Source organism: Pseudopipra pipra (genome assembly GCF_036250125.1).
Source record: "Pseudopipra pipra isolate bDixPip1 chromosome 30 unlocalized genomic scaffold, bDixPip1.hap1 SUPER_30_unloc_1, whole genome shotgun sequence".
Classification (NCBI taxonomy): Eukaryota; Metazoa; Chordata; class Aves; order Passeriformes; family Pipridae; genus Pseudopipra; species Pseudopipra pipra.
The window spans coordinates 240285-253213 of NW_026990578.1; the positions used below are offsets into that span (position 1 = coordinate 240285).

At 56.0% G+C, this 12929-nt stretch overlaps 1 protein-coding gene across 1 annotated transcript; it reads right to left on the reverse strand.

The window, feature by feature from the left end:
- Window positions 1–1140: 1140 nt before the first annotated feature.
- LOC135407936 (keratin, type II cytoskeletal 4-like) lies at window positions 1141–12703 on the reverse strand. The gene is made up of 9 exons (XM_064643360.1): window positions 11776–12703; window positions 9017–9231; window positions 6265–6325; window positions 5597–5692; window positions 4885–5049; window positions 4676–4801; window positions 3602–3822; window positions 3314–3342; window positions 1141–2432 (listed from the first exon to the last, which is right to left on the reverse strand). Exons 1-9 carry the CDS (start codon window positions 12232–12234, stop codon window positions 1966–1968), a joined length of 1839 nt encoding a protein of 612 aa, XP_064499430.1. The 5' UTR covers window positions 12235–12703; the 3' UTR covers window positions 1141–1965.
- Between the last annotated feature and the right edge of the window lie 226 nt (window positions 12704–12929).

The window sequence follows — 12929 nt, forward strand, 5'->3', positions numbered from 1 at the left end:
TCCACGTTGGGGAAGGATCCACGATGGGGACAGGGAAGGATCCACATTGGGGAAGGATCCACAGTGGGGAAGGATCCACGTTGGGGAAGGATCCAGGTTGGGGAAGGATCCACGTTGGGGAAGGATCCACGTTGGGGGAGGATCCACACTGGGGAAGGATCCACACTGGGGAAGGATCCACACTGGGGAAGGATCCACGTTGGGGAAGGATCCACATTGGGGAAGGATCCACATTGGGGAAGGATCCACGTTGGGGAAGGATCCACGTTGGGGAAGGATCCACACTGGGGAAGGATCCACATTGGGGAAGGATCCACGTTGGGGAAGGATCCACATTGGGGAAGGATCCACACTGGGGAAGGATCCACATTGGGGAAGGATCCACGTTGGGGAAGGATCCACGATGGGGACAGGGAAGGATCCACATTGGGGAAGGATCCACAGTGGGGAAGGATCCACGTTGGGGAAGGATCCACACTGGGGAAGGATCCACACTGGGGAAGGATCCACACTGGGGAAGGATCCACGTTGGGGAAGGATCCACGTTGGGGAAGGATCCACGTTGGGGAAGGATCCACGTTGCCGGGAGGTTCCTGACCAGGAATGGAGGCACGGGCTGGAAAACATCCCCTGGTGGTGCTCGGGGTAATTTTGGAGGCTTCTGACGATCTTTGGTCGTTAATTAGGCTAAAAAATACCTGATGAGGGGTGTGATGTGAGGAGGTGAATAAATAAATTAGCAGAATAAAATACCTGATGGGGGGGGGGTGATGTGAGGAGGTAAAAAATAAAATATTTTATGGGGGGTGTGATGTGAGGAGGGAAATAAATAAATAAACAAACCAGAATAAAATACCTGATGGGGGGTGTGATGTGAGGACGTGAATAAATAAATAAACCAGAATAAAATACCTTACGGGGGGTGTGATGTGAGGAGGTAAATAAATAAATAAACCAGAATAAGTAAATAAACAAACCAGAATAAACTCCATTGACTCTCCCCGGCCGAGTCCCGCCGTGCCCCGAACTGCCCAGGGAGAACCCAGAGGTCTCTTTGGTTCTTCCTTCCCCTCCCCCGGGGCGTTTTTTCACCTCTTTTGCAGCTTCTTTAAAGACACGGAAAAGCCGAGACCAAACGCGTCCTTTGGATGCAGTTTATTGAGGGGGAAGTCGGAGCAGCCGACGGGAAGCGGCTCCGTCCGTGTCGGTACAACGGGATTCGTGCACCGGCACCTTCCCTCGGCATTCCGGGGGGGAGGGAAAAGGGAAAGGGGGGGGTGATCTCTGCCAAAAATCAGCACGCCCTGAACCAGCCACCCCTAAACATGCAGAAGCAACGGAGGCACCGCGCGTTCGCCTGTGATTCCACGCGACAAATAAAGCTCCGGAGGAACCGGGAGGTGCTTTGGAATCGCCTCCTTTCGGATTTCAGCTTAAATTTCGCGGCTCAGGGGGTTTTTTGGACAAAAAAAACCAAAACAAACGAAACAAAAGAATAAAAATAAAGGGAGTCTGCACTTTACAGTGTCTGCTGGGAAAGTTAAATGGTTAAATCCTCTCTCGCTTTTCTGAAATGCTTTGGGAGGAGCTGGAAGGGGAAAAAAGGGGAGTCTTGGAAGGAGGAATGTTGTTAATGAACCTGGGAGAAGCCGGAGGGGGAAGCAGCGCCACGAGCAAACCCATTAAAGCTGTGATGACCTACAGTGTGAACTCAGAGACAATACTGAGCTGGGAGAAGCTTCTAGAGGTGTCCTGGGGGTCGGGGGGGCTCTGAAAACGGGGCCGGGAGGGGGCGAGGGGTGCTAATAAATGTGGGAATGGGTTTGGCATCGCCGGACAGCGGGAATGTTTGGGCGGGGAAATCATCCTGCCTCATCCCGCCTCATCCTGCCTCGTCCCGGTGTAGGAACGGCGGCTCCAGCCCCCCGGGGAGGGGGGGCCCCGCCAGCCCCCCACCCCGCGGCCCTACGGGACCACGCAGGGGTCTCTGACCACGCCGAAGTTCCCCACCACGCCGGGGTTGCACCCCACGACCTCGGCGCCGCCGGACACGACCACGGGGGGCCCGGCCAGCTGCCGGATGACGCAGCCCTGGTTGCCGAAGGTGACCACCCCGCCCGCCTGCACGCCCCCCACCCTGGCGCCGAGCCCGGGCCGGGCCGGGTACCCCCCGCTCCGGGAGCTGAACCCCCCCGCCTTGCAGCCCACCCCGCCGGGAGGGCAGAACACCTCCGGCGGCACCTGGCAGGGCTTGGCCACCGAGCTCAGGACGCGCTTGGGGTGGATGCCGGCGCTGCGGGAGCTGAAGCCGCCCGCGGCCGGGGAGCTGTGGCGGCCCGAGCGCCGGCCCAGGGAGCCGAACCCGCACGCCCCGTTGGCCGCCAGCAGCCCGCAGTCGTCCGGGAGGGTGTAGCCGCTGCTGCTGACCACCGCTGAAACACAGCCCGGGGGCGTCAGTTAGGGGGGAGACACAGAAACACAGAACCCCCCGAGCTGGAAGGGCCCCCCCGGCACCCCCCGGGCCCCTCCGGGAGACTTTCCCCGGGCGAGTTCTGTCTCGGGTGACGGAACCCACCCGACCTGATTTCCTGGGGGTTTGTCCCGCGTGCCTGAGACCCCCCCCCGGTCCTTCCAGCTCCTCCCCCGTGTCTCGACACGTCCCCCCGCACACCCTTCCCGTTCCTACAGACCCTCCCCGGTCCCACAGACCCTCCTCGGTCCCGCACACCCTCCTCTGTCCCACAGACCCTCCCCGTTCCCACAGACCGTCCCCATTCCCGCAGACCCTCCCCGTTCCCGCACACCCTCCTCATTCCCGCAGACTCTCCCCAGTCTCACAGACCCTCCCCGTTCCCGCAGACCCTCCCCGGTCCCACAGACCCTCCCCGTTCCCACAGACCCTCCCCGGTCCCGCAGACCCTCCCGGTCCCACAGACCCTCCCCAGTCTCACAGACCCTCCCCGTTCCCACAGACCCTCCCCAGTCCCACAGACCCTCCCCATTCCCACAGACCCTCCCCCTTCCCACGGGTCTGCTCTGGCTGCTGCCTCGTTCCCTCCCGGGTCCAGTGCATGGCCCGGACATCTCACTGTTGCCTCCGAGAGTAGAAAAGGGGCATGAATTTGACCTCCCCCTCCGTCCAAAAGCTGATTTTTTTTTGTTTTTAAATTTGGCGATATTTGAGATTTCTGGGGTTAAACCTTCCCGAGGGTGGCAAGGGGAGGCAGAGGGAGGGGGCAGACGGACAGTGCTGCTCCCAAAACTGCCTTTCCTAAGATAAACCCTGAGGGCTGGAAATCCTGCGGGTACTTACACACACTCACGGGGTTCCCCACACAGATCCTGGCGGGGGAGAGAAGAGAAATGAGAAGTGCAGGTTACCCAGAGCTTCCAGCCCCGGACCCAGCCCACTCCCCCCCTCCTTGTGACCCATCTGACTGCCCTGGCACAGGAGCTGGGTTTGCTGGCACCAGGGTGGCCTCCAAGGCTTCCAGCCCCAGCTCCTGCGAGCCTGGGAAGCCCCTGGAGCTGTAAAATCCACTCAGGACCTGGAACCGCCGCAGCCTCTGATGGACGGAAAGGACAAAGCCGTGTCACCCACCTGCTCTCTTCACCCTCCAGGAGGGTCTTGTAGGTGGCAATCTCGATGTCCAGGGCCAGCTTGACGTTGAGCAGCTCCTGGTAGTCCCTGAGCATGCAGGCCAGCTCGTCCTTGGCCTTCTGCAGCGCGTTCTGCAGCTCAATGTGCTTCTCGCGCGCGTCCTTGAGGGCGCAGTCCCCGCGCTGCTCCACGTCACAGATGGAGGTTTGCAGGCAGGAGACCTGGTGGAGAGGGGAGGATGACACTGCAGGGTCTGCAAGGCTTTGCTTCCTCATTCCTGGACGTCCAGGTCTGGGACAAATCCAAACTGCAAACAGAGAAAACCCGCCGGCCTCCTGCCCCTCTGCCCACCCTTCCCTTTCCAACCACGGCCTGGAGCAGGTCTAAAGTCTCCCAAAGGCTGATCCAGCGTGTCTGAGCTGTGCAGCCTCCCTGGGATCATCACCTTGGGCCTCTCCTGCTGCTTCTTGACTCCTGAAGGACAGTGTGTCACCTTCTCCTGTATCTGAGCTTCCCAGCCTCCCTGGGATCGTCACCTTGGGTCTGTCCTCCCTGCTTCTTGACTCCTGAAGGACAGTGTGTCACCTTTCCTCATATCTGAGCTGTCCAACCTCCCTGGGATCATCCCCTCTCCAACCTGCTTCTTGACCTCCTAAAGGGCAGTGTGTCACCTTTCCTCATATCTGAGCTGTGCAGCCTCCTTGGGATCATCACCTTGGACCTCTCCTGCTGCTCCTTGACCTCCTGAAGGACAGTGTGTCACCTTTCCCTGTATCTGAGCTGTCCAACCTCCCTGGGATCATCATCTCTCCTACCTGCTTCTTGACTCCTAAAGGACAGTGTGCCACCTTTCCTGACATCGGAGCTTCCCAACCTCCCTGGGATCATCACCTTGGGCCTCTCCTGCTGCTTCTTGACCTCCTGAAGGGCAGTGTGTCACATTTCCCTGTATCTGAGCCTTCCAGTCTCTCTGGAATCATCACCTTGGACCTCTCCTGACCTCCTGAAGGACAGTGTGTCACCTTTCCTCATATCTGAGCTGTCCAACCTCCCTGGGCTCATCCCCTCTCCTACCTGCTTCTTGACGCTCTCCAGCTCACACTGCAGCTTCTGTATCATCCTGGTCAGCTCTGAGATCTCGCACTTGTTGCTCTGCAGGTCGTCACAGTATTTCCCTCTCTTGTCCTGGAGCTCCTGAAACTGGGACCAGAAAAGGAGGCAATGGTCATGTTTGGGTCGGGGGCACTGCTGGGCAGAGGCCCAGGAGGGTCTGCCAGGCCTACCCTGGTTTGGTAGAAGGCGTCGACTTCTTCTTTGCTCTTCTGGGCGATCTCCTGGTACCAGCACTCCACGTTCTTGATGATGCTCTCCATGTCCAGGTCCCGGTTGTTGTCCATCTTGACGATGACCGAGGTGTCGCAGAGCTGCCGATCCACCTGGGCTCGTTCCTGCGGGTGGGGAAGGGCTGAGTCAGCTCCCAAAACCTGACTTTGCAAGGCAGGCAAAGGGCCGGGACACGGAGAACAAGCCCTGGAGTGTCCCCGGGGATGGCTCAGCAGAAAATCCCGGGGCTGGGTGAGTCGCCACACGTCGCCGCTGACCCACTTTGCAGACCTGGAGCAATCCCATCCACATCAAGGGCCAGGAATCTGGTATCCTGTCATCTCCGGCTGCTCCAGGGCTGCTAATGACAGGACTGGGCCGGGAGTTTCCTCAGCTCTAATCAGGAGCTGAGAGCCGGAGGAACGAGACGGACGCATCTCTTCTCCGGGGCAGAGTTAGGACAGAGCCAGTTCCTACCTGGAGCTACAGGAGGAGAGGGGGAACCACCCTTTTCCCAGCATAATCATGGTAATTTCAGATCAGCCTTGTACTTCCAAGCTTTTAATTATTCCGGGCTTGGGATGAGACACGTCCCAGAGGGGTTTCAAGGAGTGCAAATTTGCGGGGTGAGGCAGGACCACCAAACTGCCGGGATGGACCAGAGGGACTCACCTCCTCAAACACACATTTCAACAGCTCCAGCTGCCTTCTCAACAGATCCACCTTCACCTCCAGCTCCTCCTTGTTGAGGAAGATGCAGTCTGCATCCTGAAAGAGAGCAGGGACGCACATTCCAGCCCCAGCCTGGCTGGAAACGCTGGAGAAAGCACACGGAAGGCAGCAAAAGTGAGACAGAAACGTGTCCCAACAGGATGCCAAGAGCAGAAAGGTGCGAGGGGGTGAGTCGGGGTGAGTCAGGGTGTCCTGGTGTCTCCTGGAGGAAAACCAAACCATTCCGACACGACCGACAGGAATTGGCCGGTTTGTCACTCGGGACGCGGCCGCAAACCCGGCACCACCTCGGGAGGGTTTAAAGGGCTTTTCTTTAATGTTCTTCAAATGATTTCTGCCTTTCTGATGTCCAAGAATAAAGGATGTGGAGAGGAGGCCGGGAAGAACCGGGTGTTCCGGTGGGACCTGTCCTGCCCTGTCCCCCTCCCTCAAACACCCCCTCCCATCCCACTCCCGGAGCGTGTTCGGGGTGACAAATCCGCGGCTGTGGAGCTGCTGTTGTAACACTTTTGGTGGGTTTTTTTACTAATAATTCACCATTTCTGCCGAGTTTTGCACCAGACCGACCTCCAGCAGGTGGAACAACCCCCGGGTTTGGAGCCTCTCACCTTTTTGAGCGCCACGAACTCGTTCTCCACCGTCGTGCGCCGGTTGATTTCCTCCTCGTACCTGTTGGAGCAGGAGGAGGAAAAAGGGCTGAGGCAAGAAAAACTCCCAGGCAGAGGGGCATCAACCATCGGGGTAAATTGTATCAACCAGCAGGTATAAATGGCAATAATTTGGGGTATAAATGGCAATAATCTCATGTATAATGGACGAAACCTTGGGTGTAAATGGCAATAATCTCAGGTATAAATGGCAACAACCATCAGGTATAAATTACATCAGCCATCAGGTATAGATAACAATAACTTCAGGTATAAATGGCAATAAATTTGGGTATAAATGATAATAATCTCAGGCATAAATGGCAATAATCTCAGGTATAAATGGCAATAACTTCAAGTATAAATGCCAATAATCTCAGGTATAAATGACAATAACCTTGGGTATAAATGATAATTATCCCAGGTATAAATGGCAATAATCTCAGGTATAAATAGCAATAACTTCAGGAATAAATGACAATAATCTCAGATATAAATGTCAGTAACTTCAGGAATAAATGACAATAATCTCAGGTATAAATGGCAATAACCTTGGGTATAAATGATAATTATCCCAGGTATAAATGGCAATAATTTCGGGTATAAATGACATCAACCAGCGGGTATAAATGACAAGCTCCCCCTGCTCAGGCAGTGCCACCGGGCACCGCCAGATCAGCGTCTGGAGACCCAACATGGACCCACCCCGAGATCAGAAGCTCCTTCATGAGCAACCCCATTTCCAATGCAAAGAGCTCCGCGGGCAGACGGCGAGGAATGTGCCACCCCCGAGGGGCCGTGCCACCCCTGGAGGGGCTGTGCTACTCCCAGAGGGACTGTGCCACCCCTGGAGGGGCTGTGCCACCCCCGAGGGACTGTGCCACCCCTGGAGGGGCTGTGCTACCCCCGAAGGGCTGTGCCACTCCCAGAGGGGCTGTGCCACCCCCGAGGGTCTGTGCCACCCCTGGAGGGGCTGTGCCACCCCCGAGGGACTGTGCCACCCCCGAGGGTCTGTGCCACCCCTGGAGGGGCTGTGCCACCCCCGAGGGACTGTGCCACCCCCGAGGGGCTGTGCCACTCCCAGAGGGACTGTGCCACCCTCGAGGGACTGTGTCACCCCTGGAGGGGCTGTGCCACCCCTGAGGGGCTGTGCTACTCCCAGAGGGGCTGTGCTACTCCCAGAGGGACTGTGCCACCCCTGGAGGGGCTGTGTCACTCCCGAGGGGCTGTGCTACTCCCAGAGGGACTGTGCCACCCCCGAGGGGCTGTGCCACCCCCCGAGGGGCTGTGCCACTCCCGGAGGGGCTGTGCCACCCCCGAGGGACTGTCCCACTCCTGGAGGGACTGTGTCACCCCTGAGGGGCCGTGCCACTCCCAGAGGGACTGTGCCACTCCTGGAGGGACTGTGCTACTCCCGGAGGGTCTGTGCCACCCCCAGAGGGGCCGTGCCACCCCCAGAGGGGCTGTGCTACCCTCGAGGGGCTGTGCCACTCCCGGAGGGGCTGTGCCACCCTCGAGGGACTGTGTCACCCCTGGAGGGGCTGTGCCACTCCCGGAGGGGCTGTGCCACCCCCGAGGGACTGTGCCACTCCCGGAGGGGCTGTGCCACCTCCGAGGGACTGTGCCACTCCCGGAGGGGCTGTGCCACCCTCGAGGGGCTGTGCCACCCCCGAGGGGCCGTGCCACCCATCTGGGAGGGGACAAACCCAAACCACGCAATCACAGGATCTTGGAATCAGCCAGGTAGGAAAAACCCTCCGAGACCATCGAGTCCAACCCTGGCTCCAGCCCCGCCGCGGTTCCCAGCCCGTGGCACTGATGCCACATCTAGTCTGTCCTTAAACACCTCCAGGGAATGGCGGGGGTGACTCCACCCCCTCCCTGGGCAGCCCATTCCAATGGCTGATCCCTCTCTCTGGAAGGAATTCCTTCCTAATATCCAACCTAAACCTCCCCTGGCACAGCTTGAGACCCTCTTGTGCTGCCGCTGGTTCCCGGGAGCAGAGCCCGACCCCCCGGCTCCCCCCTCCTGTCAGGGAGTTATAGAGCCTGAGCCTCCTCCTCTCCAGGCTGAGCCCCCCCAGCTCCCTCAGCCTCTCCTCACGGGAATTGTGCTCCAGCCCCTTCCCCAGCCTCGCTGCTCTTCTCTGTCCCTGCTCCAGCCCCTGGATCCCCAAGAATAGGCAGAGAAGCCCCGGAAGGTTTTACTTGCACTTGAACTCCTCCACCAGCTGCTCCTTAACACCCAAGGACGGGCAGAGGAGCCAGGGGAGCCCTTACCTGCACTTGAGCTCCTCCACCAGCTGACTCCAGCCCCTTCCCCAGCCCCTTCCCCAGCCCCTTCCCCAGCCTCACTGCCCTTCTCTGTCCCTGCCCCAGCCCCTCGACCCCCAAGAAATGGCAGAGGAGCCGGAGGAACCCTTACTTGCACTGGAACTCCTCCACCAGCTGGCTCCAGTCCCTTCCTCAGTCCCTTCCCCAGCCTCGCTGCCCTTCTCTGTCCCTGCCCCAGCCCCCAGACCCCCCTAGAACAGGCAGAGGAGCCGGGGCAGCCCTTACTTGCACTTGAACTCCTCCACCAGCTGGCTCCAGCCCCTTCCCCAGCCTCTTCCCCAGCCCCTTCCCCAACCCCTTCCCCAGCCTCACTGCCCTTCTCTGTCCCTGCTCCAGCCCCCAGACCCCCGAGAACAGGCAGAACCAGGGGAGCCCTTACTTGCACTTGAACTCCTCGACGAGCTGGCTCGTGGCGCACTCCTCGCTGCCCAGCTTCTGCTTCTCGCAGAGCAGGCAGTCCAGGCGCTTGCGCAGGTCGCAGATGTAGTTCTCGAAGTACAGCTCCAGGTTCTTGCCCTTCTTGGGCAGCACGTACTGCTGCAGGAGCCCCCACTTGGTCTCCAGCACCTTGTTCTGCTGCTCCAGGAACCGAACCTGCCGGGGAACAGCAGCTCGTGGCGTGAGGGAGGGAAGGGAGCGCTCAACACCGGGTTTAATCGGGGGTAGGGTGGGATTTTGGGGGACTGAGAGGGGACAGGGCACCATGATCTTTGAATTATCTGCCCTGATTTAGGAATCAAAGTGTCACGTGTCCATCTAGAAATCACACTCCTAAATTATTTGGAAATCCAGAATTCGCACATTTAAATTATTTGAAAATCCAGAATCCACAGACCTAAATTATTCAGAAATCCAGAATTCACACTCCTAAATTATTCAGAAATCCAGAATTCACACACCTAAATTATTCAGAAATCCAGAATTCACACACCTGAATTATTCAGAAATCCAGAATCCACACATTTGAATTATTTGGAAATCCAGAGCTCACATGCCTAAATTATTCAGAAATCCAGAATCCACACATTTAAATTATTTGGAAATCCATAATTCACACGCCTAAATTATTCAGAAATCCTGAATGCAGACATCTAAATTATTTTTGCAATCCAGAATAGACACACCTGAATTATCCAGAAATCCAAAATCTGCACATTAAAATTATTTGGAAATCCAGAATTCACACATCTGAATTATTCAGAAATCCAGAATCTGCACATTAAAATTATTTGGAAATCCAGAATTCACACATCTGAATTATTCAGAAATCCAGAATCCACACATCTAAAATATTTGGAAATTCAGAATTCACACACCTAAATTATTCAGAAATCCAGAATTCACACACCTAAATTATTTTCAAATCTAGAGTTCAGACATCTAAAATATTTTGAAATCTGAAGTTCAGACTTCTACATTACTTGGAAATCTCACTGTCATGTCTAAATTATTTGGAAATCTAGAATTCACACATCTAAATTATGTGGAAATCCAGAATTCACATGCCTAAGTTATTTCGAAATCTGGAATTCACACGTATAAATTACTCAGGAATGTCATGTCCAAATTATTTAGAAATTAATGTCATATCTGAATTATTTAGAAATCAAAAAGTCCCGTGTCTATGTTATTTAGAGATCTAAAAGCCCCATGCCTAAATCTGCTTTTCTCACCAATTTTTAGGGAAAAAAATCTCCTCTGGAGGTGCCTCTGATGTGTTTTAGGATGAGACTGAGCCCCCAGAGGGTGAAACCTCTTTGTCTCTGTTGTTTCTACAGCTCAGATTCATTGTCTGACATTTACGTGTCCAGGTCAAGATCAACCTCCTTTGCCTTCAGGGGTGGTTTTGGAAGGTTTAGAGGCAAAGAGGGGAGGGAATTATTGGAATTTTGGGACAAAAGTTTGAATTGCAGGGTGGAAAGATGAGCCTGTGGGGGCTGTGAGTTCCACTCGAGCCACAGAGAGAAATCCAACCTGGAACCGGGGGCGTCCAAGAGGAAACACCCGCAGGAATGTCCATGTCCCAAACACCACCCAACTCTGGAACCAGCACCTGAAACGAGCCCTTCCCTGGGTCTGAAGATCCCAGTCGGGACCAACACGCTCCCAAAATTATCACTGACTCGCAAAAATGGTCAAAATTATCTTAAAAGACCCAGCTCGGTGATTCAGGGCAGAACTGGACCAGGGTTTGGAGATCGGTTGACTCGTGTCACGAGCTGGGGTCGGCTCATGACATGAGCTGGGCTTTGGAGGAGTTTAACTGACTTATGATGTGAGCTGGGCTTTGGAGGAGATTCACTGATTTGTAGCATGAGCTGGGTTTTGGAGGGGGTTCTTCGGCTCATGCCATGAGCTGGGTTTTGGAGGGGTTTCTTTGGCTCGTAGCACAAGACAGGATTAACTCATGTCATGAGCTGGGCTTTAGAGGAATTTGATTGACTTATGACCTGAGCTGGGTTTTGGAGTGGATTGATTGACTCCTAGCACGAGCTGGGTTTTGGAGGGAGTTCTTTGGCTCGTGGCACAAGCTGGGATTAACTCACGTCACGAGCTGGGTTTTGGAGAAGTTTGACTGGCTCGTATCATAAGACAGGTTTTGGAGGGAGTTCTTTGGCTCATGGCACAAGCTGGGATTAACTCATGACATGAGCTGGGTTTTGGAGGATTTTGACTGACTCGTGTCATAAGCTGGGTTTTGGAGGGAGTTCACTGACTCGTGTCATAAGCTGGGTTTTGGAGGGAGTTCACTGACTCGTAGCATAAGCTGGGTTTTGGAGGGGGTTCTTTGGCTCACGGGACAAACTGGGATTAACTCACGTCACGAGCTGGGTTTTGGAGGGAGTTCTTTGGCTTGTGGCACGAGCTGGGTTTTGGAGGATTTTGACTGACTCGTGTCATAAGCTGGGTTTTGGAGGGAGTTCACTGACTCGTGTCATTAGCTGGGTTTTGGAGGGAGTTCACTGACTCGTAGCACGAGCCGGGTTTTGGAGGGGGTTGGTTGGGGTTGGTTTTTCTCCTAGAAAAGCAGTCCTGGAGCAGGTCTGGACTATTTCCAAACCCACCAGAGAGCTCCCTAAGCCAGCAAACCCAACCCCCTTAGGCACGAGAGCCCCACAGACCATCCCGACCTCTCACCTTGTCGATGAAACAGGCGAACTGGGTGTTGAGGCTCTTGATCTGCTCCTTCTCCTGGCAGCGGATCTCGTGCTCCAGCGGGTCCACGCCCACGCACAGGGGCTTCAGCAGCCTCTCGTCGATGCAGATGCCCTGGATGCCGTCGGCCTTGCGCTCGGGGTACCCCCGCACCAGGCTGTACCCGCGGGGGCCGCACAGCCCCGCTCGCCCCGCGCCGGCGCTGCCGTACCCCGCGGCCCCGAACGCCAGCTCCCCGAAGCAGCCGGTGCCGCAGCCGTTGACGTAGGAGATCCTCCGGCTGCCCCCCAGGTTGCAGACGCTCCTGCTGCTGTAGGCCCCGGCCCCGCAGCGGGCGGGCGCGCAGGACGAGGCGGCGAAGCTGCGGCCGCAGATCTCCGAGGCCGAGCTGAAGCCTCGTCGGCCCAGCACGGACCTCACCGTGGGCGCCTGCCGGCTCATCGTGGCTCCTTCGGGGTGTTCGGGGCGGCTCCGGGTGCGGCAGGAGGAGCAGAGATCCCGCTGGAGTGACGCTGCCCCTTTTATATCCTTCGGGAAGCCCGGCCTTGATAGGATCAGGGCGGTAATTGAGGCGCTCAAGGGTTTGGTTTGCCCGGCGGCAACGAATGCTCCTCAAAATGCAAACCAGCCCGGCAAATAGTAACTACTGAGGAAATAAAAAGGGATCTAAAAGTGCTCTGTTTGCAAGTCGCCCTCGAATACATTAGGGTTGGAAGCGCTCCCCGAAGTTAACGCTAATTATAGTTTAGGGCAGGTTTTTGAAGGGACTCTTTGTGATTTGTTTGCGCCGTGTCGTTTGGGGTTTTGTGTCTCATGGGCCCGTGTGTGTGTGTGTCTGGGGTGTGATGGGGTGTTTTGCAGACTTGCACTTTGTGGGGGTAATTTCACAATCTTTGGGTGCAGAAAAAAGGGACTCAAAGGAGAAATAAAAGAAGAAAGTCAACCTTGGAAAAACACAGTGGAAGTCGTGCCAGGATGGATCATTTCTGCGCCTGAAACACCAGTAAATTCACAGGGTTTAAGGTCTGGATTATTGTGCGAGGACTCAAAATGTCCCCCAAAAGCAGTCACAGAATTCTGGAGACGTGCAGAGTCCTGGACATTCCCGTGCAGGATTTCACACTGGCCTCTTCCCA

Bases quoted from the DNA above. Each gene is read 5' to 3' on its own strand.
- LOC135407936 (XM_064643360.1), bottom strand. From the start codon at position 12,234: ATGAGCCGGCAGGCGCCCACGGTGAGGTCCGTGCTGGGCCGACGAGGC. The intron at 5,693-6,264 runs GTGAGAGGCTCC...GCTCTCTTTCAG, and splicing joins AGTTCGTGGCGCTCAAAAAG to GATGCAGACTGCATCTTCCT. The intron at 4,802-4,884 runs GTAGGCCTGGCA...TTCTGGTCCCAG, and splicing joins ACGCCTTCTACCAAACCAGG to TTTCAGGAGCTCCAGGACAA.